This window comes from Boleophthalmus pectinirostris, unplaced genomic scaffold (assembly GCF_026225935.1).
Source record: "Boleophthalmus pectinirostris isolate CB_2022bp ecotype Guang Dong unplaced genomic scaffold, ASM2622593v1 HiC_scaffold_11, whole genome shotgun sequence".
NCBI classification, from domain to species: Eukaryota; Metazoa; Chordata; class Actinopteri; order Gobiiformes; family Gobiidae; genus Boleophthalmus; species Boleophthalmus pectinirostris.
This window is the reverse complement of record NW_026570994.1, coordinates 13,067,639-13,094,244: the sequence shown is the minus strand read 5'-3', so window position 1 is coordinate 13,094,244 and position 26,606 is coordinate 13,067,639. Positions and strand designations below refer to the sequence as shown.

The 26,606-nt window shown below is 38.8% G+C and overlaps 1 protein-coding gene across 4 annotated transcripts in view; it reads right to left on the bottom strand.

The window, feature by feature from the left end:
• Positions 1-1,141: 1,141 nt before the first annotated feature.
• Positions 1,142-26,606, bottom strand: part of slitrk6 (SLIT and NTRK-like family, member 6) — a 340,866-nt gene continuing 315,401 nt past the window's right edge. For all 4 annotated transcript variants that reach the window (XM_055166051.1, XM_055166054.1, XM_055166058.1 and 1 more), the window contains one exon: positions 1,142-4,501. In XM_055166051.1, coding sequence (XP_055022026.1) covers positions 1,966-4,491 — 2,526 coding nt within the window. In that variant the 5' untranslated portion in view covers positions 4,492-4,501 and the 3' untranslated portion in view covers positions 1,142-1,965. The remainder of the gene's footprint in view (positions 4,502-26,606) is intronic.

Genomic DNA, 26,606 nt, shown 5'->3' with positions numbered 1-26,606 from the left:
TACTCGTAACGCCATTTTCCCCATGTACGCTTGGCATTTCGCTGACTGTACGGCACAATGAGCATTCTGGTAACACTATTGCATCTGGCTGACAGGGGGGAGTAATCAGGTCATAGCCCGAATAAGGATATAGTGATTAAACAGCAATTCTGGGTCAAGTGGAGATTGGAATTCACACACACACACTTGGTTCTCTCACACACATCTGCTGCTTTTCTGTTGGGGTGCAGGATGAGATGGAGGAGGGAAACGAAGAGGGGCGGGGGCGTGGTTGTTTGGATCAATGTGTTTGGCAAGGGAACGCCATTGAAACATACTCAATCAAAAAAAGCTGATTAAGTTGAATACAAAAGGTTAGACTGGGCGCACCCTTAACATACTGATCTTGTAATGTAGTGTACAACAATGAGGCATAACATTATGACCACCTGAACTGTATGTTTTCCAATACTGATCAAATTTACAATCAGCATTAACTCCTGTAATTCTAATCTACTGATCTCCAGTAGCCTTTCCTGACGTTTTTGGTAGATACTAACCATTGTAGACCCTAAGATCACCCCATGCCATTTTAAAGGTCCCAGATTTGTGAAAATGCCATGTTAGATTGCTGTTACCTTATCAAAAACATACCTGGAGTTGTGTTTTGTTTTATTAACAAATGTCTGAGTAATCCTGTATTATCAATCTGTCTACATCAGAGGTGGGGACTTGCAAGTCATGACTTGGACTTGAGTCAGATTTGAGTCAGACTTGAGTCTCTATAGTTAGGACTTGAGACTTGACTTGATAAAATGGACTAAGACTTGCGACTGGACTTGGACTTGAAGGTCAGTTTCTTGGGGCCTGACTCGGACTTGAGGGCTGTGACTTGAGAAAACTTGAGAAGCTGTTTTAAATCTGAATTCTTTTTATTCTGACCATAATGATTCACACTAAGATCTTGTCAAGACATTTAAAAAGGAAAAACATAACTAAATAAATTTCTACAACTCTTATATACTCTATAAATGCTCATATATAAATATAGTATGATTTTGTAAGTACAATTTATCTTAAATTGCAAAATTCTAAGCTGTATTTGGTACTTTGGTTTAAAGACTTGAAATGACGACTCAGACTTGACTTGGATTTAGGGGCAGTGACTCGAGACTCGACTTGGACATGCCTGTATGTGACCTGGGACTTGACTTGCACTTGAGGTTAAAGACTTGAGACTTACTTGAGACTTGCAAAACAAAGACTTGGTCCCACCTCTGGTCTATATCTCCAAAGCTCACAATACTGTCCCACCTTGTGATGTCATGAAGCTGTAGTTCTCAAGTTAAATCTTTGTTTTACCTTTCTGTTCAGTAGAGATTTGCAACTCCAGGGCTAAAATCACCAAAAATAATTCTAGTGACGATGTTGTATAGACTTTAAAAACACAGTGTAGCACACATCGCAAGTTTGAACAGTGCTTCTAGTTTGAGAGAAGAACTCGGCCTAAATATGCAAGATTTGTGTGCTAAACATGTGTGAATGAAACAAAACAAAACTCCGGGTATGATTTTGATGAGGAAACAACATTAACGTCGATCTGAAAATGTCGTATTATGGGCCCTTCCTTAGAGTTTTCCAGCTTTCTCAAAAAACTAATACATTTGGTAATTTGAACACATCTCTAATTACTATATAATAACATACCAAATTGACTTTCAGGTATGATGCAATGATACTTTCTTTGCAGTGGTCAAAATGTTATACCTTGTCAGTATACAGTATTTGACCAGATCTGAACACTCTTCACCAGCTACGTAGCGGGGTTGACGTGAAAGATTACACAGGTAAAACCAGTTACATTCTGTGCTACTTAAACATAAGTGATGTGCCCATGGTATATATCTCACACTGTGGAAAGAAGCAAACAGGACAAGGCACTTGGTTTGGAACAATATCATAATAATAATTGTAGTATTGTCTGTTTTAGTTAAAAGGAGTTTGATGCTCCAAAACCTCCAAATAGTCCGGTTCAGTGTGCAGGTTTGCCTTGAGTTCAAAGTACTCATTCTTAGTTTGCTCTAGCATCACCTTGCGAGGTCTTGTGTACATAATCGTCTCCATCAATTTTAACTCCTCCTGATGTCCGGGGACCTGCATTTCTACCGCCGACTGAAGCTGGGGCATGTTTTTCCGAAGGTATTCTGTTATTCCCAGTTGCTGTAGCTCCTTTTCCCGCTCCAAAATGTTCCTGTAAAGTGAATTTGGATTCGCGAGTGTGACAAACTCCGCGGGGCACTCTCCTGGCAATGACCTGTACTTTGGGTTTCCGGTGAGGGGGGACGTGTTCTCCTTTTCCATGATACTCCGACAAACTTGATGTTTCACTCCGGGATCTTCCAGGCTGTAATCCATATCGGATTCGTGCTCTTTATGTTGGGCGCAGTAAGTAGGATTGCGACAGATTTGGACGATCGGACTGTGCGATCTCTCTTCGTACAAAGTGGAAGGCCCTGTTCGTTGCGTTAGAGTATGATGGGTAGTCTTCTGTCCGTACATGCTATAGTGTAAGTGGATCGGACTGCTACTTGAATTCTCACGAGGTTGCTCTTCCAAAGCCTTTCTTTTAGCTCTCCTCCTTCTTCTGTGCACGACGAAAACCACCAGTCCGGCAGAGCAGAAGATTATCAACAAAATAAACACTAGCATGCTCAGAATTAGCACGGACAAAGGTACAGTCTCAGTCAAGGTGCTAAACAAACCACCTCTGCTGTTGTCGGGTCCAAGCGTCGCCGTGACAACTTCCTCCCCATCCGGGTAATAGGTCCCCAACCCGGGGCATAGCATCTCGTGGCGGAGACTCCTCAGTTCGGACTGTACCACTTTCTTTGGCGTGTGGCACAAAATGGAGCCGACCACCGTGTCTCTTTTCAGTTTCTCAACCCATTGTTTCAAGCTAAGCAAGTCGCAGCTGCAGTCCCATGGGTTGTCCTCTAAATATATCTGCTCCAGGGAGTTGAGTTGGTCTAGGACGTTACTCACTGGCAGATGCATGAGCAGATTTTTACGCAGGTTTAATTTGTTGAGAGGGACGTTTCGGAAAATCTGAGGCGGAAGAGAGCTAAGGAGATTGTTATTCAAAGACAGCAGTTTGAGATTTGGGAGAGGGTTAAAGGTGCCAGGAGCGATCTCTTTGATAAGGTTGTATTCCAGGTATAGGAATTCAAGATTGTGCAGTCCAACGAACATCGTAGAGAACAGTTTTTCAATTCTGTTGCCATTCAAATACAGTTTTTTCAGACTACTCAAGCTTAGAAAAGTTTCATTGTCTATGTAGTCAATTCTGTTGTTGGCAAGGTTCAGCAGCTCCAAACTATCATAAGTGACAAAGTCCGACTTGCGCAACTTTTGGATCATATTCCCAGTCATGACCAGCTTAGTGGGGCTCTGCTGGAGTATTCCGATATCCGAAACCTCTTGGATCCCCCGGTCTTGACAATGCATCAAAAATCCTGTCACGGGATGATTGTGGCAAGCACAGAACTCCACACAGGGGCTGCCCGGGAGGTGAGACGGAGTAGGAATTTTGGAGTCGTCTTTGGCGTCACTTTGTTTGGGAATCTGATTCAGTTTAGACGAAGGGGTGACTACCATATCCAGTGACTTGGAAGGCTCCTCCAAATTGATTTCAGCATGGGAGGGGCACAGGACATCCCGCTTAACTTTAGCCAGAATGATTCCTTTAAGCTGATGCGGATGACTACAGACCACATCGCTTATCGCCGACTGCGCTCGCATGTTCTCCATCCAGATTTTCAAATGCAAAATGTCACAATCGCAAACAAAATCATTGTCTTCCAACAGTAGTTCCATAATGCGACCAATGTGCTCCAGGAAGCCGACATAGGGCAGAGTCTGAAGCTTATTCCCCCGTAAGTCCAGATGGGTGAGGGGCACGAAGCGGAAGATGTTGTTGGGCAAAAACTCAATGGAATTATCGTTCAGGATCAGGACTTTGAGACGGATCAGTTTGTTGAAGGCCCCCGGCTCGATGACCCGGATGAAATTTGTATCGGCTTGTAGGAACTCGAGATTCACCAGGCCTTGAAACGTGTCCTCTTTCAGGGTTACGAGGAAATTGCTGTTTATGTGGAGTTTTTTCAGTGATCCGAGAGAGCTGAAGACCCCCGGCTCCAACTCTTGTATGCTATTACCCCCGATGTGCAGTGAGAGGGCGTGCTTAAGCCCTTCCATCTCTTCAGCGCGCAGCTCGACCAAGTCATTTTTGTAGAGGTTCAGGTGGAAGGGTACGCCTGCCGGGACTTTGATTTGGGAGATTTTGCTTATGTTCCGCTGCTCACAGTTCAAATACAGAACGCCATCTTTGCCCTCGCATGAACACAGGGAGTCGCAGGATTCGCTGAGAGAGGAGGATGAGGCCTCGGAGGGGGGGGTGTCTTGGGATCTGGCCACGGACAGGAACAAGCCGAGGAAAATGAGACAGGACTGCATGCTGGCAGATCTGAAACACAAAAAGAAAAGAAAAAGATGGTTTACTATTAGATCAGAGTGATTTTTTATCAGGCAAAAACATTTATTTTATTGAATGTACTATGAACTAATGCAAGACAGACCTTGAATAAATTTCATCTTAAATAGCTATTGATTTTAATCTCATTTACTGCCATTTAACTAACACGATCATTTTTTCCCCCTGCAAAATCCATACAAAAAGAGATTGGCTCCAGACTTAGTATGCGCTACAAGTCAAAATGGTTGGGCTCATCATCTCGTTCAATGCTTTTTTCTATGTTTGCTACTTTCTGAATTTGATATACGCGCAGAAGACATCAAATATATGAAGTAAGAGATGAAATTATATAGAAAAAAAAAAAAGAGAAAAAGTTAAATATTGAGACTAAAAATGTAGAAAGTAGTAAACATACAAAACATTGACTGAGAGGATGAGCCCAAACTTTTGACTAGCAGTGTATAGAAGTGTGTATAGTGAAAATGAATGCATAGGCTGAACACTATTAAGACATAATGTTAGCATGTCTGACACTGTCAAACGATAGCCTCTCCCACAGGACCCTTCTCATGCAACTTTCATGTGCTACAACAATTGAACTTTAGTTGGAAAAGTGCAACTGCGTAAAACGACATATAAGTGTTCATTGTATGCATGAGTGGAGGTCACACTCATCCCGAACACTGGAGAACAGGCTTTATATAGTCATCAGCGATTAAAAATGCATTCAATGAAAAGGCGAAACAGTGTTTACAAGGGCCCTGTCCCAAATCAAGCAGTGAACGCTTCTTTATATAGTAGCGTTGTTGTCTCTTTTAGGAATTTGTATCTCAATATGGCATCATAGCTGTAAAGGAGAACTGCAAACAACGCTGCATATTACTCACGCTACTGCAATATTTAAAATGTTTACGAATGAACTTAAATGACCCCTTAAATGTTCTGACATTATGTAACTGTGGCTCTCAATAATGGTGCAGAAAACTCATTTTTACGTCCACGAGATCGAGACAAAGTGAGATTTTGATGTAAATTGTAATAAATTGTGCCGGTCAGTTTACAGTTTTGGCCTTTACATCATTTGCATATATTTTTTGAAGTACTTTTGCCGTTCATTGTAGCATTTTGGAACCACAACTTCTCAAAATGTGAACTCACTTAACCCGCTTTTGTCTAATCCAAATGCAAGCATATGGGGAATTTTCAGATTTTTGCTCATGTGTCCACAATCCTTTTGCAATTTTGTCTCATGATTTTTTATTTTTTTATTTATTTTTTTGCACCATCAGTACTTCATCTAGTTTTGATATGAGTTTTAGTACAAATTAATATCTCAATTTCACATATTTGGTCAGCTCTAAAATATGGTCAGTCTTATTTTAACTCCAAAGCTACTTTTACTTTTTTGGACACACTTGGACTTTTATTGTCGTATTTAACTGAAACCCTGCTAAACAAAAGAAAAAATGCAGGGAAGTAAATATATGTTATCAAAGCATGAATAATCACAGGAAGATGAAATTTCTCTGTAGAGTGAGTCAGTGCTATTATGGCCTTGAGAAATCCCTCTTACTTGAATGATTTTTTTGCCCTTTATATATATATCCGAACAAAGACAATGACTCATAACAATGCAGCAGTCAAATCAGTCGTTTTAAACCCACTTCAAGAACGCATTTAGAATACAGGCAGCCTAACAAAAGAGAAAAAAAAGGGGAAAAAATCATGGCAGAATCAGTAACACACTCACTCCGCTGAACTAAAACTGAACTAATCTTGTCTCCAGCTCGTACTCATTGATTAGACAATTACTTTAAACACTTGTCAAATTGTATACCATTACAATAGACCTAATTGAGTAATTAAATGTGAGACTAATGGCGAGGGGCGTCAGCGCATTGTCGGCAACTATTGTTCTAATTTGACTAGATTTGCATGGATCAAAGGGCAGATCGTGCACAGAGGGATCACCAGAGCGTCTTGGAGAGATGAAGGAAGAGAAAAAGAAAGTAACTGACAACTATGAAAGTACGCTGATGTGAGATGAAGAGGAGACATGGGGCAAATGACAGCACAGTATTGGGAGAGAATGGAGCAAAGCAGCATGATTCATTGCGCAGTAGTGTAGTAGTAGTAGTAGCAGCAGCAGTAGTAGAAGTAGTACTAATAGTATAATGGTGGTTGTAGTAGTAAATCAGTAGCCAGGCTCGCGCTACCTAGTCCCTCCGCTCAAGTTCATTTCTCTCCAACGACTAGGTCAGGAATCGGAATGCATTAGATGTTTGCAAGAATGTCGGGAGTTGTAGACCACGCACCGGCCAATCAGCAAAGAGCTGTGAAGCCTAAACTCAAGTGCCTGTCTGGGTCCCTTTTGTGGTACAGCACAACAGTAAACAAAGTGGTCGAGATGGATGTAGATGAATGTTTGGTGAATTTTATCAAGGGGAAAGACATTATTGCCTTTCTACCTACGGGATTTGGCACATTACATACGTCACAACCAAATAGCAGAGAATGGTTAAGTAAAAAAAAGTCTTAATTATAATGCTGTGAGGTCAGACGGTTTCGATGAAGTGAAACCGTCTGATGAATCAGGCTAGTGAATCAGGGAGCAGTTGTGCAAATATAAAAAATATATATATAAAGTTACTAATGAGGTTTTTAATTGTTGGGTATCATTAGTTATACAACATGATTTATTGCAGAGTATAAAAGTGGTTGTAACAGCAATAAAATGTGAATATTATCAGGTACTGCATCCTACAGCTTCACTCAAACAGTGAGAGATACAGGACTACATTCATACCATACTCCACACAACTGTACAACAACTCACCCTTATGCAATAGATAACTATGTCCTGTCAATCACTACTTACTTCCTTACGACCTTTTCTATAGCGCTGAGATATGTTTTGTATTATATTTTATTTTTACTTGTACATATACTTTTGTATAATTATGTTTTTTTAACACCAGTCTCTTGCTATTTTTGCTACTTATTTTGAATTTATTATTATGATTTATATTGTTGTCCCTTGTAGATCAATAAAGTACGTCTAAGTCTAAGGTAGCAGTTATGGAAATATAAGTATAAATGGTTACTAATGGCTGAGGTATTGGATTGTTGGGTATCACTAGTTATACCAAGTACTAGTACCATAATACTTGTCTATTCAACCATTGTTCTGTGCATATTTTAACCCACGCCATCTGTCAAAGTTTCAAATCTATCTCTTCCAATCTACCACCTGATCTCAGCCTTTTACATGAGTTCTGGTATGTGGTCCTTGTCTATTGAAAACCAATGAGACGTGGAAACTAGTATGTACAGTTACAACACTAGAAAACACAGGTGGAATGTTGGCTGTTGGTATTTTGCACATGTTTTTGATGCATGAATACCACAAATACCAGGCCAGTGACTGTGATTACTATGGTTTACATACACACAACAAATCTGGTCATTACCTGATTTTCGACGTGATCAGATTATGTAAATGTCATGTAAACAGTTACAGCTCATGTGAGGCATTTGATTTCTTTCTGATGTTAACACCTGGGCCAGCAAAGAATATTGTACCAAAAAAGGCAAATGAATGTGGCAAAAATGAAATTTAAATATTAGTATTATTTTTTCTTTTTACATTTTCACCAGCATGATATACGCTCACTGCTCTGTACCAATTTTGTTATTCAGTTGTATTTTCTTAATTGATGATAAACGTCATTTTTGTACAAATGAAATAAATAAATCAGTTAATCGTTGTGATGTGTAGTTATCCATAGATGACGCTGAATGTTGTGATAACAATAATGGTGCCAGTGATTGGTGAATGATGCTTCACAATGACAGGAAGAGCCAACATTGAAGGGAAAAAGCGACGTAGCTATGAACATTTTGCTGCCACAAGTTATCCGTGTGGTAACTTTTCTGACACTACCTGCTTAAAACCCAAAAAAGTCAGAAGGAGCGTGAGGCCCTGCTTTCACGGTCTGAATTCATACTGAAAATCAAGATCAAGCGAGGGTGGGCACAGTATTTTTCAAAAGCGGAAGTGAGTGGACTTAAATAAATAAAACATTTATTGTACTTTGTTTTCCTAATGCAACACTTGCATTAAAAATTCACCCATTAATATGTCACCAGGTCTTCTTGATAATCTAATTTCTCTTGTGCTGTAATACACATAATATACATAATACATAATACCAAATCTAATTATGGAGTTATCTGATTACTCTAGTTATCTGATTTCTACTGGCTATATAAGTGCACCCAATGTAAACAACTTGAAACTTATCTGCAAATGCCGCCCTATTTTAAATATGCTATATTTCCACTAAGAAGCCGTTCTGACTCGGTTTAAATATTAATACATTGGCTCAAGAAACAAAAGGAAAAGTTATTGCATTCTTGCCTCATTTCTCTTTCACCTTTTCCCTTAAGTTACCTCTCGAAACATATTCTTGCTGGTGGGTAAAAGTCAAAATAATTGATGAAAAACCCAAGCCAACGCTATCGCTGCCGTCTTTGATGTATTCGTAGACTGCACTGTCTATTTGAAGGTCACTGCTAACTTCATGCGGCGGATAGACAGACTTTTGTATATGAGGAGAGCATGCAAGACTTTGAAATGATCCGAGACATACCTCATAACAAGCCTTTATTTATCATTTACACTCTGAAGCAAAAAGTATTTTATTACCTGGGGACATCTTGTATTCCAGGAAAAGTTAGTCCGTCTATCAATCAATCCATCATAGTAGTACTGCCGCTACTGCTGCTTTGTTAAAGGTGTACTGTGCAACTTTACTGGCAGAGGGTCCATCCCCTGTTTATATCTGTGGAGATGTTATTGCTTTGGCCGAGAATGTTCTATGACAGTATGCTATAGTATAATAAACATATGTATCGCTATAGAGACATCTCCAGGTCAGATCTGTGAAGAGGTGAACCCAGTAACACTAAGACTGCATGTTTTCAAGGACTTTTTCCAATTAAAATGAATAAATGCAAGATAAATGTTTAACGCTGTACTGTGTTAACTTGATTCATCAGCAGGTTTCACTTCATGGAAACCGTCTGACCTCGCAGTGTTAGAATGTAATGCGTCGCTAACGGGACTAACTGGTATATTAAGCTTTTCCCAAATCCCATAGGAAGAAGGGCAATAACGTCTTTCCCCTTGATAAAATTCACCAAACATTCTCTTTGTTCCGGCTTTAAATCCTCAATCTTGGGAATCACTGCCAACAGTAGTCGTGTGGCTCTTTGCCGATTGGCTGGTGCCTGAACTCGCACTTCCGGGGTTTTTGCGAACCGTCTAGTGTATTCTGATTCCTGACCTAGTCGCTGGAGAGAAATTCAATCGAGTAAGACACTAAGTGGCGCCAGCCTGGCTAATACTGTATAACATTCCAAGCAAAGCAATAACATCTCCATGGAGACAAGCAGGGGGCACACCAGAAGTTACACAGTGCACCTTTAACATATTGGTTTAGTTTGTGTTATGCTGACATATTCACTTTCATGGATTTGCCTACCATTTCTATTTTTGTCAAAATAAGAGTCATATATTATAATCATTTGTTCAAATTGGCATATTAAAAGTTAAAATAATTATATTAAGAAGTGTTCATTTATTATGACAAAGGCATACGCTACACTATTTTCCAGTTGGCATCCAGTTAGTTTATCTCAAGGCTCCACGAAATCTAATTTGCCAAACCCATTATGTATGCATTGTTTAAGCACTACAAAAGGGGAGCTCCAAATTTTTCCTTGGCCTGCTTTCATTATTTATTCATGTCAGCTCCTTCAACGTCTGGTGCTGGTCAAGATACCCCCGCGAGACTCACCTCCTGTTCGGCCCACTCGCTTAGAAGACAAAGCGAAATGAAACAAAAGCTATTAACAGATGCTATCGGGACCAGTTCTTGCCCAGATATGAACTGGCATACAAGCTCCGTTCTGGACTTCAAACGGACTCCATAAGCGATCCGTTTTTCAGTCGCTTTTGTTGCCGTGACAACTTGACAAACAATCTTACCACGCCAGGCGGGCGAGGAGGTTTTTTGCATGTACTCTACAAATCTTGCCACAGAGACGATTCAATTAGGAAAATACTTGACAGCGCAAAATTGGTAGAGAGTGAAGCAACTAAAAAGTTCAAAATGTACAAAATGGTGCAGTGTGTAACTTTTGCACGAAGAGTCTGTCACCTGCTTGTCTCCACGGAGATGTTGTTGCTTTGCGTCAAATGTCCCACAGTATGGCATTAACTATGAGTACTAGTATATACACAAGACAAGCAGATTACATTTCATGGTCAAGTTATAGGTGGAAGAAACACTTTAATTGAATAAATGCACTTCCAAAAAAAAAAAAAAAAAAAAATATATATATATATATATATATATATATATATATATATCAAGCTAAATTAAAATGACTTAAATTAAAAACATCTTATTCTATTTGAGTCTATTCAATTTGACAAGTAAAATTATGAACTAATGGATTAAATGTGTTTTTCTTAATTCAGGCAACATTTGATTTTGTTTCTTATTTTAAGTGCAAAATGTTTTTTTTTTTTTTTTTTTCTTATTTTAAGCGTAGTAAGATGTATTTTCTTATTTTAAGTACAAAAAGTCTTGTTCCATTGGCAGATAATTTTACTTGTCAAGTAAAATTTACTCAAATCATGATAAAACTTTCTTAATCCAAGTCATCTTAACTTGGCTAGATTTTGTTTTTTTGCAGTGTGAATATATTTCTGTATTAGTAGTAGTAGTAGCAGTAGTAGCAGCAGTACTAGTAGTGAAAGTAGTAGTAGTTGTGAAGGTAGCAGTAGCTGTAGCAGTAGTAGGGGATGCAGTAGTTGTAGTAAATATATATTAATCCATTCTGGACTTCAAACATAGTCCATAACCGATCCATTTTCAGCAGTTTGTGTTGCTGTGACAAACAATCTTACCACGCCAACCGGGCTGGAAGGTTTTTGCATGTACTTAACTCTAAAAATCTTGCCATAGAGACAATTCAATTAGGAAAATACTTGTCTTTAATCCGCACTGAACAAGGCCAAAAACCCATTCAACATATTCCAACAAATGCAAAAACCCAAGCAAATGTGGGGATCTGAGGAAAGTGTTTACCACATGCAAAGCTCTATGTCATGCACTCCAACAGGATTTCAGCATTTTAAATCCTATAAACATTGTACTGGATCCAAACGAGTAGAAATTTCCCAGTCTAGTGACAGTTCTCAAAGTATAAACAACTTATTCGTTCATTTCGACATCATGGAGCTGTGAGTGGTTAAAAGGAGGTTACAACTACGGGCTTAAGACAGGCAGTAGTTACTTGGATTCGTTGATTCTTTAGTATTCTGAGTGTGCCGTTTTATCTAAATGGAGAAGCATTTACCCATAAAATACATCATGTCTCTTGGATATTGAATATTGATAAGGTCAAACCATAATACTGCTGTTTGGCTATGAGTCTAATACAAAATGCAGTGCACCTACTATCCCCATGGAGACATCAACTTCAAATCTGTGGAGATGTGAGGCCGCCCATAATAACAAAGAATGGTTTCCAATATATTTACTGAGATGCAAGATGGATAAAGTTAATGTCATACTGTGTAAAATTCCAGACAAAGTAATAACATATACAATAAAAGTGTTCGTTGAAGGTCATATATTAGGCTAGGGTTGTCAAACTCAAATTTACAGAGGGCCAACCTTTAAAACTGGGATTAAGTAATGGGCCAAACTAAATATTTACTGAAACATTTTAACAACATCTGCAAGTTTTCTCTTCTTTCGAGACCTTTTCTTATTAAAATAAATGTTTAATAATAGTTTTGCTTAAACATTGAATCCAGACCAAGCATAATAAAAAAAAATAAATAAAAAAATAAATAATGTCGCTATAATGGCCAAATATAATTATATCATGGGCCAAATTTGGTCCCTGGGCCTGAGTCTGACATGTCTATATTAGGCTATTTTTCTGATCTGTGTTGCAGTGTTGTTTCCTCATCAAAAACAAACCTGGAGTTGCTTTTAATTTCATCCACACATGCTTAACATCATGCATATTTAGGCTGTGTTCTACTCTCAAACAGAAAACACTCCACCTTGTGATGTCATGTGGTAATACAGGAAGTGCTCCTATGTGCTTTTTAAACTCTGCTTTAACCTCTGCAGCTCTGGACTTGCCCATGTTTACTGAACAAAAGGTAAAAAGGTAGCTGTTAACTTGAAAACAGGTCCAGAACATGTTGAGTTTTAAAGATGTACAGTAGACAAACTAAAAATAAAGGATTAATCAAACATGTGAATGAAAAAACACAACTCCAGGTGTATTTTTGAGGCAATAACAGCATTATAATACGGCATACAGCTCAATTTTGTATAATACAGGAGCTTTAATATAAGCATGCATCTGTATCAAACGTAATTTAACACATCGATAACTTAATTTTTCGATTTCCAGTTCTTTAGTGCCTTTCAGTTTGAATTCTATACTGGATTTTTCCACACACTACACTGTTACAAGCCTTCTCCTCACACCTTCATTGTCTCGGAGTATTTAAGCTTCACTAACACATGCATGCCTTCTCTGTGTGGGAGGACTCTATTGTATTGCACTACGCACCTCACCACTCCTTCAGGACTCCAATCGAGTGTAAACAATGCTACGTTCTCAGGATCGCGTAACCATCGGCGCGCAATGTCTCCCTGTAACCCTCCTCCTCGGCCTCATATTGATGAATTATTCTAATGGCTGCTGACGTCTCATAACCTCGCGCCATTCAAATCACTCACAATATGGTTAACAGGGATAGAGTCCTGCAGGGGATCTTTAACTGGCCGTTTTACCAAGGCAACAATGTAGGTCAATTGCCAATGACTCCTAAATGGCATTTACAGAACGCCCTGACAAAATACCAGCAGAATATTACACCATGTGCTCATTATGTCGTAGCAAGTACTTCAGCAAGAGCAGGGAAACTGGAAATTGTTGACACTGATTGGGCCTAACAGAAATCTTCAGTATCTTTAGTGACTCCTCTTTGTGGATAGTAACAAAAGGAGCTGTTGAGAAGCTGAACTTAGCGTACTGAATTCACTCAGAGTCCCATTTACAAATTTTGCTCCATCAATTCCAAAAAAACTCCCCAAAAAAATGGCTTTATTGAAGGAAAATATTCGGAATTATCTAGCGCTACTTCGGCACTTCAGAACCGCTTCATGTGGATTTTTATTAATAAAATGAATCACTGAAAATGTTTTGACAGTCATTTTTTTTGTCCCTTTCATTCTTGGTTTTCATAATCAAACATTACTAGCTGAAAATGACTTAACCAAATCAGATTTTTAATAACTAACACAACGACCCTGCAGTTTGTCTTTTTCTTTTTTTTTAAACTTACTGTATTCATACCTGGAGTTGTGTTTTTTTTCATTCACAAATCTTTAAACACACAAATTCTGCATTTTTTGGCTGTGAATGGTAGTTGTTAACTTGAACTTAATGACATCACAGGGTGGAACAGAGCATTTTGAGCTTTGGAGACGTAGACGGACTAATAATAAAGGATTAGTCAAACATGTGCGAATGAAACAAAACACAAATCGAAGTATGTGTCAGTCAGTTTTGCGTAATATGGAGCTTTAAAAAACATTTCTTTCACATTTTAGTATTTGTTTGTATCGTGCATCATTACTTTTATTAAACCAACCTCACTTTTACTGTGCAAAACGAGTTAATAAGTCTGCTTTGTGATAACAACAAAACACTAACCACTCATTTTATTCTTTCTGTCCCACATTATCTTAGAATTGTAACTCTCGCCACCTTTCCCTATAGAGTTTCCTTGTGTTGTTCTGCACTCACCATCCGATACTCACTGCAGTCCCTCCCCTACATCACTATAGACATTTATGCCAGTCAGTGCATTTCACAGCTCTAAACTGGCCTTTATATGTGCAAAAGTCCGAACGGAACTTGTGGAAGACCGATGTGGAATCAAATGGTCAGCGAGCACGTTCTCATTACTGGACAGCAGCCTCCACGTGCCCTGGCCCCGGATCGATTTTACATGGTTCACTCGGCACAGGCTTTTGCTGCAGTACAACTTATTTTTATACGCATTTGTCATAGTTTGCCGCAGATTGGCGTGTACGTGACATAAGCCAGCTTTGGCGTGTTTCCTGCTCAGTTTCGGACCGTATTTTTAGATATTAAACAAACATGTCCACAGTCGTGTTCTGTCCCCGTCACTGTCAGGGTGAGCAAGCCAAACCGGAGCTGCAAATAGCCCAGGAGGCACGGGTCGGAGTCTTTCTTCTGTAACACGAGGAAAGCTGATGTACAAGTATGAGAGTGTTGTTATCCCCGGTGAGGGCAAAAGCATTTAAAGGTGCATTATGTAACTTTTCTGGCATAGGGTCTGTCAAATGCTTTTCTCCACAGAGATGTACGATAATTGCTTTGTCTAGAATGTTTCACAGTATGGTATTAAACGAAGAAGATACCACACTACGTTACAGGTCAGGTCTGTGGAGTGGCAACATCGCTCACAGTCAAAATGCCTGTTTTTCTAGGTATTTTTGAGCTTTAAAACCACCTGTAATTGAATAAGTCTAAGGTAGAGCTGTTTAATGTCATACCGTGGAACATGACAGGCAGAGCAATGACATCTCTATAGAAACCCGCAGGTGACGGACGCCAAAATAGTGCACCTTTAAGATGAGTCTACCATTTACACAGACTTTTAAAGCACATTTGGGGGTTTTGAGGCTAGCAATTTGGTTTATAATGGATTCTTATATTGTTAAAGTTGCACAATGTCATTTTTCTATAGGATTTGCTGCTCGCTTTTCCTTCTGAAGATTATCGCATTGCCTGAAATGTTCCACAGTATGGCATTAAAGGGCCTATATTACACAAAACTGACTATTGGGAGCTTTAAGTCAAATTATAATGCTGTAAAAATATACCTTTCATTCACACACGTTTAAGTAATCCTTTATTAGGCTGTCTCTACATCTCCAAAGCTCAAAATGATCTGTTCTACCTTGTGATGTCATGTAGCGATATTTTTCAAGTTCACCTTACCTAAGACTACGTTTACACTGAAACGAATCCGCATAACACTGTATGACCGTATCGGAAATGACCTGCGTCCACACATGTCGTTTCTGTGTCCGCAAGCCATGCCTATCCACACAGCCTTGAGCATATTTGTTTACGTTTTACAGAAACTAAACTTAAAACCGCATGGCAAATTTGCATAAACTAAGTGCTCAAAAAACAGCTCGATATTGTGCGCTGATGCAGTTCTGCTTCTGTCGGACTACAGGTCACAACTCAGTGGATTATATGTGTTCTTTCTGTGACAGAGGGGTGTTCTGCTGATGGTGAGTCTGTTCTGTGCTTCTATCGTGTTGGAGATGGTTCATATTCAACTTTTCAGAGATTATACGTCTGCAGGTCATACGCACAGACCGTATATATGAATGGACATGTATTCTAGCCTCTTAGCGTTTTGAGGGTCAAATAGCCTACTTCGCGGTGCACAGACCTACATCAGTGTATCAGAGTATCAGCGTTTTCAGGTGTCCACACAGTGCCGGATCAGATCTGTACTCAGATGAATTCGTGGGAGCCGGCGGCACCAGATCGTTCCGTCTCTGGAGCCGTTTTCAATCGGATTAGTATGTATTAGTGTGGACGGACCTAATCTGCCTTTGACCATTACTTCTGTAGAGCTTAGAAATGTATCTAATTAAGCATCAGTGTGGGTCACCTCTGCACAGATCGGACCTGTCCTGTTGTTGATACATACGTGTCTCCATAGAGATAGATTAACTGAATGCCATACTGTGAAATATTCCAGGCAATGCAATAATATCTCTATAGTGGCATACCCTCCACCAGAAAAGTTAGATAGAGCGTTACATTCTAGCTGTACTGCAATACAAAAGAATGTATCATTAAGCCGTTTAGTGGGAATCCTCATATAGTTACTTAATGTTTTTCTTATGCAAATACCCTCAATCTCAGACACTGTTCTCTTCTCGCTCATTATAGAGTTTTGTGTCACGGCTCATAGGATTTGCCGTTAGCCTAATGTTAAACCAACGGAGATTTTAAGATGCAAAACACTAAATTAAGCATTCATTCAAAAGTATTGTGACACTATTGTATTATAAATCCACTGTATTTACCAGTAGGGGCCACAACGGCTCTTTTGTTATTTTTATTTTTCTTTGTTTGCTAATCTCTGTGGACGCGTTGCAGAGTTGTTTCAAACATGAAGTATTTCCATGGTAACTATTTATTTTTTATGTTTCATCCCAAGCTCTATCGGTCAGTATCTATCCTGCGCAAAGAAGCAGACAGGTTTTGTAGCAGTGGTAGTGTTACAAAATTGAAAGTATCTGGCCATAGAAAACAACAAAATTATGCACATTTTTGGTGTAAAGAGCAGTACAAAAGGTGAAAGATATAACCTATAACCTCAATGAAAATCGCAATATTATGAATGTTTCACTTTCCTGCTTCTAAAAAGAAAACTAATGGACCGGTTTGTATCACTGTGTAAAAGTTGGTACTCTCCTAAAGACTCTTGCCAGTCACCTTAGCATCATTGACCTTAGTTTCTTGGCCACCTACAGTGACGTTGATTTATGGATGTTGACAAGGCAGGGGTTGTCGGAGTAAATTTTAATTCTCCCAAGTCTGAACGCGCTGTCAGGTCGGCATAAATACTGCTTAATATACTACCAGCGGAGTCTGTGTGAAAGCTAATATATGGCCCGCACTTTTCAAAGGCAACAAAGTCTCCAATGTATTCAACTCTGCGACATATTTTTCGAGTGGCCTTTCCCATTCAACAGAGCCATTGATCCATTACAATAAATAACCTTTAAAGCTCCATCGTGTAACTTTTCTGGTGGAATGTCCATCACATGCTTGTCTCTATGTAGATGTCACTGCTCTGCCGGGAATGTCCCACAGTATGACATTAAGTGCGTATTCATGCACATCAGTATCCCAGTTATTAGCCATATCCTGGTTATACTCATATCCCTGTATACATGATCAAATGGAGTATCCCGGGTTCTTGACATAATCTTACAAATGCACAAGCTCAAAAATGAACTAAAATAAATATAATAAACCAGGAAAAATACAAACAACCATGAGCTCCTTTAGGATAGGAAGCTCTGGAGGTTCCTAACCAGCGGTAAGGAGCTATGATCCCCTGTGCAGATCAAACCCAACGTTTCCAAACAGCAGATTCTTCATTAAAATCTTTTGCATAAACAAACTCAACTTTACAACATATAAACCATAACCACTACAGAGCCACAGTAGCCTGTTTGATAATATAATTCAGCTTTACACATACTTGTTTACATTTTACAGAAAGTAAACTTTAAACCGCATGGCTAATTTGCATAAACTGTTAGTGGTGATAAAAACTGCTCGCTGATGCGATCAGCTTCTGACTAAAGGACAAGACTCAATTGAATATATGTGTTTTTTCTGTGACAGAGGATGTGCTGATGATGGTAAGTCTTTTCTGTGTGCATATTATATAGGAAATAGTGCATGTCTTTCAGCGATCATATGTGTGCAGGTCATAGGAGTGCAAACTGTACGTGTACTTTATTTACGTTGGTCACTTTATTTATATCACTTCTGTTGTAGTGAAAAGACTGAGAAGTGTTTGTCTTTTGCCATAACCGGGATACTGTCTATACATGCACCATGACGACACCGGGATACTCAAAAAACCCAATCATAACCGAGAAACTGATGTGCATGTATACGCACTCATTCAGCAATTCTACCTTACATTTATTAAATTTCAGATGGAAAAAAAAAATAAAAATCTGACCTGTAACTTATTTGGTCTCCATGAAGATATACACGTTAATAATACCATACTATGTTAAACATCCAGACAAAGCAATAACATCCCCGTGGACAAAAAAACATTTGAAGGACCTTCCACCAAGAAAGTTACACGAAGCACCTTTAAAATACTTTTCAAATGTGACAAACTCTTCAATGTATTCAAGTCTGGAACATATTTTTCGAGTGGCCTTTCCCATTCAACACAGCCACCGATCAAGTACAATAAATAACCTTGAAATTGCCTGAATGGATTTTGTCAGTATTTTTTTTTTTTTTGCGGTCAATAACAAGTACTGGACATACACTGTACATCAAAGTTGTCCAATGAGTGTGGCCTATTCACGACATATTTGCATTCAATATTATGTTCTTTTAATATAACCCTGCTAACTTTTTTTTTTTTTTTTTTAACTTGCTTGGCTTTTCAATGAACGTGCAGTTTGTGGATGAAAAGACAAGGACAAGTGGGAAAGCCATGGTAGGAATGCAGTATTTTGAATGTCTGTGTTGAAAAACCTTCACAAAACTGTTAATGTTAAAGGTCCTAAGTTACACAAAGCCGATTCTTGTGAGATTTAAGCCATGTTTTTACCTCATTAAAAGCATAAATAGAGTTAAATCTTTCATTTTATTTACACATGTTTGAGTAATCTTTTATGATTAGCACTCATTGAGTCACTATTTTTAGAAGTTCAGACTTGACTTGATAAAATAGAAAGACTTGGGACTTGACTTGGACTTGACGCTTCTAAGAATATATATGTTTTTAAATAAAATAAAAATACTTTTCTCTTTAGAGTTGATACATGTGCTGCTTAATTTTACCCGAACAAACTGGAACACGTCCCTCCCACTTCTCGTCTGTTACTTTGGTAGTAACTGAAGTACTGTGATATGGTCTCCTCAACGCAGTAAAAGAGGGAACTACATAAAATATGATCCTTCCATTTCAGCAAAGACTACTTGACAAAATAACTGTTGTGAAGCCCTTTTAAAAACCTAATTCTTTCTATTCTCACTGTAATAACTTGCACTCTTGTCAAGACATTTAAAAAGGAAAAAATTGCATTTGTAAAACTTTTATATGAATACTAATATACCATGATTAGATTAAAATTCATATAAATAGCAAAAATCTAAGCTATATTTGGTACTTTTTTGGTTTAGATTTGAAATGACTTGAAGGTCAACGCAGAAGACTTGGACTTGACTTGGACTTTTGGCCCAGTGACTTGAGACTCGACTTGGACTTGACTCGGACTTGACGACAAAGACTTGAGACTTACTTGAGACTTGCAAAAAAAAACAACCAGATCCCACCTCTGATTATTAGTCTGTTTACATCTCCAAAGCTTAAAATGCTCTGTTTATGATGTCACGATTTGTTGGGAATTCCAGAGCTGAAATCCTCCAAATGATTCTAGTGAAGGTGTATGGAGTTAAAAAACACAGTCGAGCACTTCCTGTATTACCGCATGACATCACAAGGTGGCCTAAATACCCAGGGTTTGTGTGTTAAACATGTGTGAAAGAAACAAAACACAACTCCAGGTATGTGTGCGATGAGGAAACGACATTCTGAAAATATCTTTAACATACTGCATTTACTGTAACTGAATTAGGTACCAAGGATGAAGTGTTTTGCCCAAGAGTACAACAGTAGCATGTTTGTTCAAGTTACCCTCTGCTTAATTAGTACAGCTGAAAACATCCTAATTATTTTCTCTACTGCAACTGTTGTCGTTACATTTTGCTACAGACAATTCTAATTACAGCTTGCTAATTGAATGGCTAAATTTAGTTGAAGTTTAATTTAGGTGCACTATGTAACTTTTCTGAGGGAGCATCTGTCACCTGCTCGTCTCCATGGAGATGTTGTCTCTTTGCCTGGAAATTTTTCACAGTCTGGCATTAAACGAAAATAATACCACAAGGCCAAGGTCAGATCTGTGGAGAGGCGAACCCACACTCACTGTAACTACACTATGTACGTTTTCTGAAGGAGGATCGGTCACCTGCTTGTCTCCATGGAGATGTTATTGCTTTGCCTAGAATGTTCCACAGTATGGCGTTAAAACAGACAAGAAGATGATACCACAAGGCAAAGGTCAGATCTATGGAGAGGCGAGCCCATTCTCATCATACCTGCGCAACCTGTAACTTTTTCTGATTGAGCATCTGTCACCTGCTCGTCTCCATGGAGATACTGTCGCTTTGCCTGTAATTGTTCACAGTATGGCATTAAACAAAAATAATACCACAAGGCCAAGGTCAGATCCGTGGAGAGGAGAGCTGACGTGCCCACTCTCATTGTAACTACACTATGTACATTTTCTGAGGGAGGATTGATCACCTGCTTGTTTCCATGGAGATGTTATTGCTTTGCCTGGAATGTTCAGGAGTATGGCATTAGATAAAACGTAGGTGATACCACAAAACCAAGGTCAGGTCTGTGAAGAGGCGAGCCCACTCACTGCAACTGCACTGTGTAACTTTTTTCTGAGGGAGGATCGGTCACCCGCTTGTTTCCATGGAGATGTTATTGCTTTGCCTGGAAGCTTCCTTTGCATGATAGGTGATACCACAAAGCCAAGGTCAGATCTATGGAGAGGCAAGTCCACTCTGACTGTAACTGCATTACATGACTTTCCTTAGGGAGGATCTTCACCTGCTCGTCTCCATGGAGATGTTGTCACTTTGCCTGTAACTTTCCACAGTATGGCATTAAACAAAAATAACACCACAAAGCTAAGGTCAGATCTGTGGAGAGGCAAGCCCATTCGCATTGTACTACACTATGTAACTTTTCTGAAGGAGGACTGGCCACCTGCTTGTTTCCATGGAGATTGCGTTGCCTGGAATGTTCAGTAGTACGGCGTTAAACAAAAAGTAGGTGAGTAGGTGAGGCCAAGGTCAGATCTGTGGAGAGGCGAGCCCACTCACATAACTGCACAGTATTTCAAGCTATTTATCAAAGAAGATTAAAAATTCCCAGAGTTATTTTGATCATAATTATGAATCTATTTACTTTAATGATCCACAAGGGAAATTATTTCAACACAATAGCTCGCACGACACAATATATTACAATAACAAAGAGCAAACATATAAATGGCTTTTTTATATATTCATCAATTTAATTTTATTTTAAATTTTTTTTTTTTTTTCTACGAAACCTCCATTGACAAAACCTCAGCGCAGATTGCATGGCCGTACCCACTTAGCTGGAATAATGGCTCTTACAGTAGCTACACAAAGCATTTCATCCCCTCGTGCTTCTCACCTGGTTCGTGTCTAACTGTGGCAGGAGCAGCATCTGTACAAACCCCCTCCCCGAGCACAAACACATCCCTTCGGCCTCGCTCACGGCAACGGCAGTCTCTGCAGTTTGCCACGGGACTACAGCAATCCTCCCTCCTCTTCCTCTTCCTCCTCCTCCCTCCTCTTCCTGCGCTCCCTCTGCAAGACTCAGCTGGCTTGGCTAACATGGAACAGCTGGCTTCCATAAGAATAAATGCACTCTAATGTGTCTACATACAGTTTGGGCTCCTTGTTTAGAGAGAGATGCAGGAGTTCACGTTTTCTAAACAAAGAACAAAGAATCGTGACTGTGTACTTTTTTGGCAAACTTTTGTTTTTGCCTGTAGCTGATGCCAAGAAACTGAATAAATGACAATACGGGACACCTGACCATCTGGCTGGGTTGTTGCATATTGAAGGACATTATTACTATTATCACTCCTACTACTATCACTACTACCACCACCAGTACTTGCTACTACTACTCAATACTACAAACTATACTACAAATACATCTGCAACAGGTAACACTGTCACTACTACTGGTACTGGCACTACTACTACTACTACTACTGGTACTGGTACTGGTACTACTACTGGTGCTACTACTGTTATTGGTACTACTACTACTGGTACTGCCACTATGATTACTGGTACTACTACTGGTGCTGTTACTATGACTACTGGTATTACTACTGGTACTACTACTACTACTACTACTGGTACTACTGGTACTACTACTACTACTACTACTACTGGTACTATTAGTCCTACTACTACTACTACTGGTACTATTACTACTACTACTACTGGTGGCTACTACTGTTATTGGTACTACTACTACTGGTACTGCCACTATGATTACTGGTACTACTACTGGTGCTGTTACTATGACTACTGGTATTACTACTGGTACTACTACTACTACTACTACTACTACTACTGGTACTACTGGTACTACTACTACTACTACTACTGGTACTACTGGTACTACTACTACTACTACTACTACTGGTACTATTACTACTACTACTGGTACTATTACTACTACTACTGGTACTACTACTACTACTACTGGTACTAATGGTACTACTACTACTACTACTACTAATGGCACTGCTACTACTGCTACTACTACTGCATACAAATATCATTGTTAAATAGCCTTGTTAAAACTACTACCACTAGTACCACTGCTACTACTGCTGCCAAAATGTTTTATTGTTTTACAGTTTTATTTCATTTCATAGTTTTATTAGTTTTCATAAATTTGACTAACAAATGGAGGGACTTTCATGTCTGCTGTTTTGCAAAAGACAACCTGTGTACAGTGTCAAAATACAATCAAATTTGCCCCACTTCAAACTACTCTATTTGCAACATCGGATGTTTTCATATCACCCACACCAACAAGTACAGGCACTTACTGGAACATGGAAGTTATCATTCATGACTGTGTCCTGTGCTGGTGTGCCGTGATTTCTGATAGTGAACATATGCGGGACAGATCTAATAATAGCATCGCTAAGATTGAGCTACAAAGTGGGAGAGATAGAGCAGGCCAGGCTCTGCTCCCCTGGCAAGTGTGATTTAGACAGCCTGCATTTCAAATGGTCTGTTTAACTAATGCAGAGTAATTAGTTCTCCAGAAATGAGCAGGCAGCATTACACCAATGTTACCGTGGTATCAAGGTGTTTGCTGTGAGCGGAGACAGCAGCGTATAAATAGATGCTTGTTTTGTCTGTGTTTTGTTGAAGAAAAAAAAAAAAAAAACACTTGGCCAGAATCTATCATTTATTCAAGTAATTACATGTGCGCTGTATAACTTTTCTATAGGAGAACTGATGAGGAGAGTTATTATTAGAAATGCACAAATCCAGCTTTTTCAGTTCTGATATCGATGTTGATTTTATAGCTTTAAGTATCTGCCGATCCCCGATATCAACTGATAACAGAGCAGACACTGAAAACAGCATTTATTTCCTTAAAAAAATAAAATAAAAATACAACTCGATTTGTGTTAGGAAGCTGTTATTTATCCCTCAAGTAATTACAAAAAAAAAAAAACTTTGTATAAAAAATAGGGATGTAACAGTAACAGAAATATTGTGATATCGTATCGTCAAAACTTTCACAAGAATATCGTGGGGTGTCACAATATATTGAATCACAAGTTTCTTTGCTTAAATTAATTGTTTTGCAGCTGCAATAGCCAATAAACATCAAGAACTACATATCCCCTGATTCATTTCAGCACAGACAACATGAATTCAATTCTTGAGATTATGACAGAAATAATTCACACCAAATTCTTGTTAGGGTATTTTAAAAGCAAAAAAAACAAACATTCTATCTACAATTATATCAGTCTTTCCAAAATATCACAATAAATATTGTACCCAGAGATATGGATATTGTTACATTATATACATTCTTACATCAATCTATGTACAACCAAAATATCAACTGAATCAATAATTGGAAGCCAATATTCAATCCTGGCAATTTTGCACCAATATCTGATATCAGTATCATATATCACTGTCGATATCTGATACCAGTATTGTATTGGTGCATCTCTCGTTATTGCTTTGCCTGAAATGTCCCACAGTATAACATTAAACTAATCTTGCGTTTATTCAATTCCTGATGTTTTACTGCATGCATTCTTACTGTGAGCAGGTATGTCTCTCCGCAGATCTGACCAGGAGACACCTGCTACTCTCCATGGAGATACCCCTAATGGACCGTCCCCCACAAGTTACAATAGATACATAGATAAATAAAAATGATGTGGAATAATTTAACTGTTCAAACCATATTTCTGATCAATTCAAGCACAAGGAAGGGCATCTGGTTTACGACCAATACTGCATCAATGAGCACATCATTGCGTGTCAGTAGTTAGATTTAACAGCAGTAATAATGACTGCACTTCGGATCATTAAAAAATAAAATAAAAATAAACAAAGACATAAAAATAGCCCAAGCGCCTTGTTGACGCTCCATAGCCGATAATGACGCTAAGCTTAATTACTTGTTAGAATAAGCCTGTTTATTCTCTCTCCAAGTTTACTGCACCGCATAATACATCCTTAATACATAAAAGTAAAAAGGCCACAGGATAACGCCGGTGCCTGTCCCATGAATCAATTTATACATAGTCGGAGATGTTCTGTTTGATAAGCGCACACATTATAGATACCATGGGCCAGAAAAGTACATAAGGGCTTTATTGGTACGTGCTCTTTTTCAATACGAGTTAAATGAGGGTCCCATTTAGGTGGATTCAATGGAACAAAATATTTTCTTTGTTAACAATAGAATACAGATTTTACAAGCAGATGAGGATCCAGCTTGGAGCGCATGGCTGTTTGCTGTTCGTGTTTCAACTTGTAAAGTGCATTGAAAATAAGTGTGTACATACCACTGACACTAGCACAAGAAAATATGACCTTTTATAACCTGTGTGGGATGCAAAGCTAAAAATACAAGAGAAATAATGAAAGTCACTACATAAGATAATGATCTGCTGTTCTTGTTTTCCATACATATTGTCTCCTTAAAGCTGCATTGTGTGACTTTTCTGATGGAGGGTACGTCACCTGCTTGTCTTTTTGGTTTGCCTTTCAGGCGGCACAATTAGGCCAAGATACAGGTCAGATCCATGGAGAGGTGACACCCACACACAGCAAGAATGCATGTTTTTTTTTGAAGCAATACTAACACCTGAAACTAAATAAATAGATATATTTAATGCCATACTGCAGAATATTCCACACATGGGAATAACATCTCCATGGAAACAAGCAGGTGGCATGACCAGGCCAAGTCAGATCTATGAAGAGACGACCCTGCTCAAAGTAAGAATGCATGTTTTTCAAGTGTTTTGGAGCAATACTAATGCCTGAAATTAAATGTTAATGCTATACTTCGGAATATTCCATGCATGGAACAACATCTCCATGGAGACAAGCAAGTGGCACAACCAGGCCAAGTTACAAGGCAGTTCTATGAAAGGTGACCCCACTCTGAGTAAGAATGCATGTTTTTTTCAAGTGTTTTGGTGCATTATTAACACCTGGAATTAAATCAGTCTTAGATATGTTTAATGCCATACTGCGGAACATTCCACGCAGGAGAATAACATCTCCATGGAGACAAGCAGGTGGCATAACCAGGCCAAGTTACGAGTCAAATTTATGGAACGATGACCCCCATCTCAGAAAGAATGTTTTTTTGTTTTTTTTTCTCAAGTTTTTTCAGCAATACTAACACCTGGAATTAAATCAATGTTAAATAAGTTTAATGCCATACTGTGGAACATTCTATGCATGGAAATAACATCTCCATAGGGACAAGCAGGTGGCACAACTGGATCAAGTTACAGGTCAAATCCATGGAGAGATGACCCCACTCTCACTAAGAATGCATGTTTTTCAAGTGTTTTGGAGCAATTCTAACACCTGAAATTAAATGTTAGATAGGTTTAATGCCATACTTCGGAATATTCCATGCACGGGAGTAACACCTCAATGGAGACAAGCAGGTGCAGGTAGCACCACCAGATCAAGTTACAGGTCAGATCCATAGAGAGATGACCCCACTCTCAGTAAGAATGCATGTTTTTCAAGTATTTTGGAACCAAATTAACACCTGAAATTAAATAAATGTCAGATACTTTTACTGCCATACTGCGGAACATTCCACGGACAGGAATCACATCGCCATGGAGACAAGCAGGCACCATACTCTCCATGAGGAAAGTCACACCTTTACTTACATTGCTTTTTATTTCTCATTCATAACTTTTTTGCACAGTACTTTTTATTAGATACTCTGTAAACT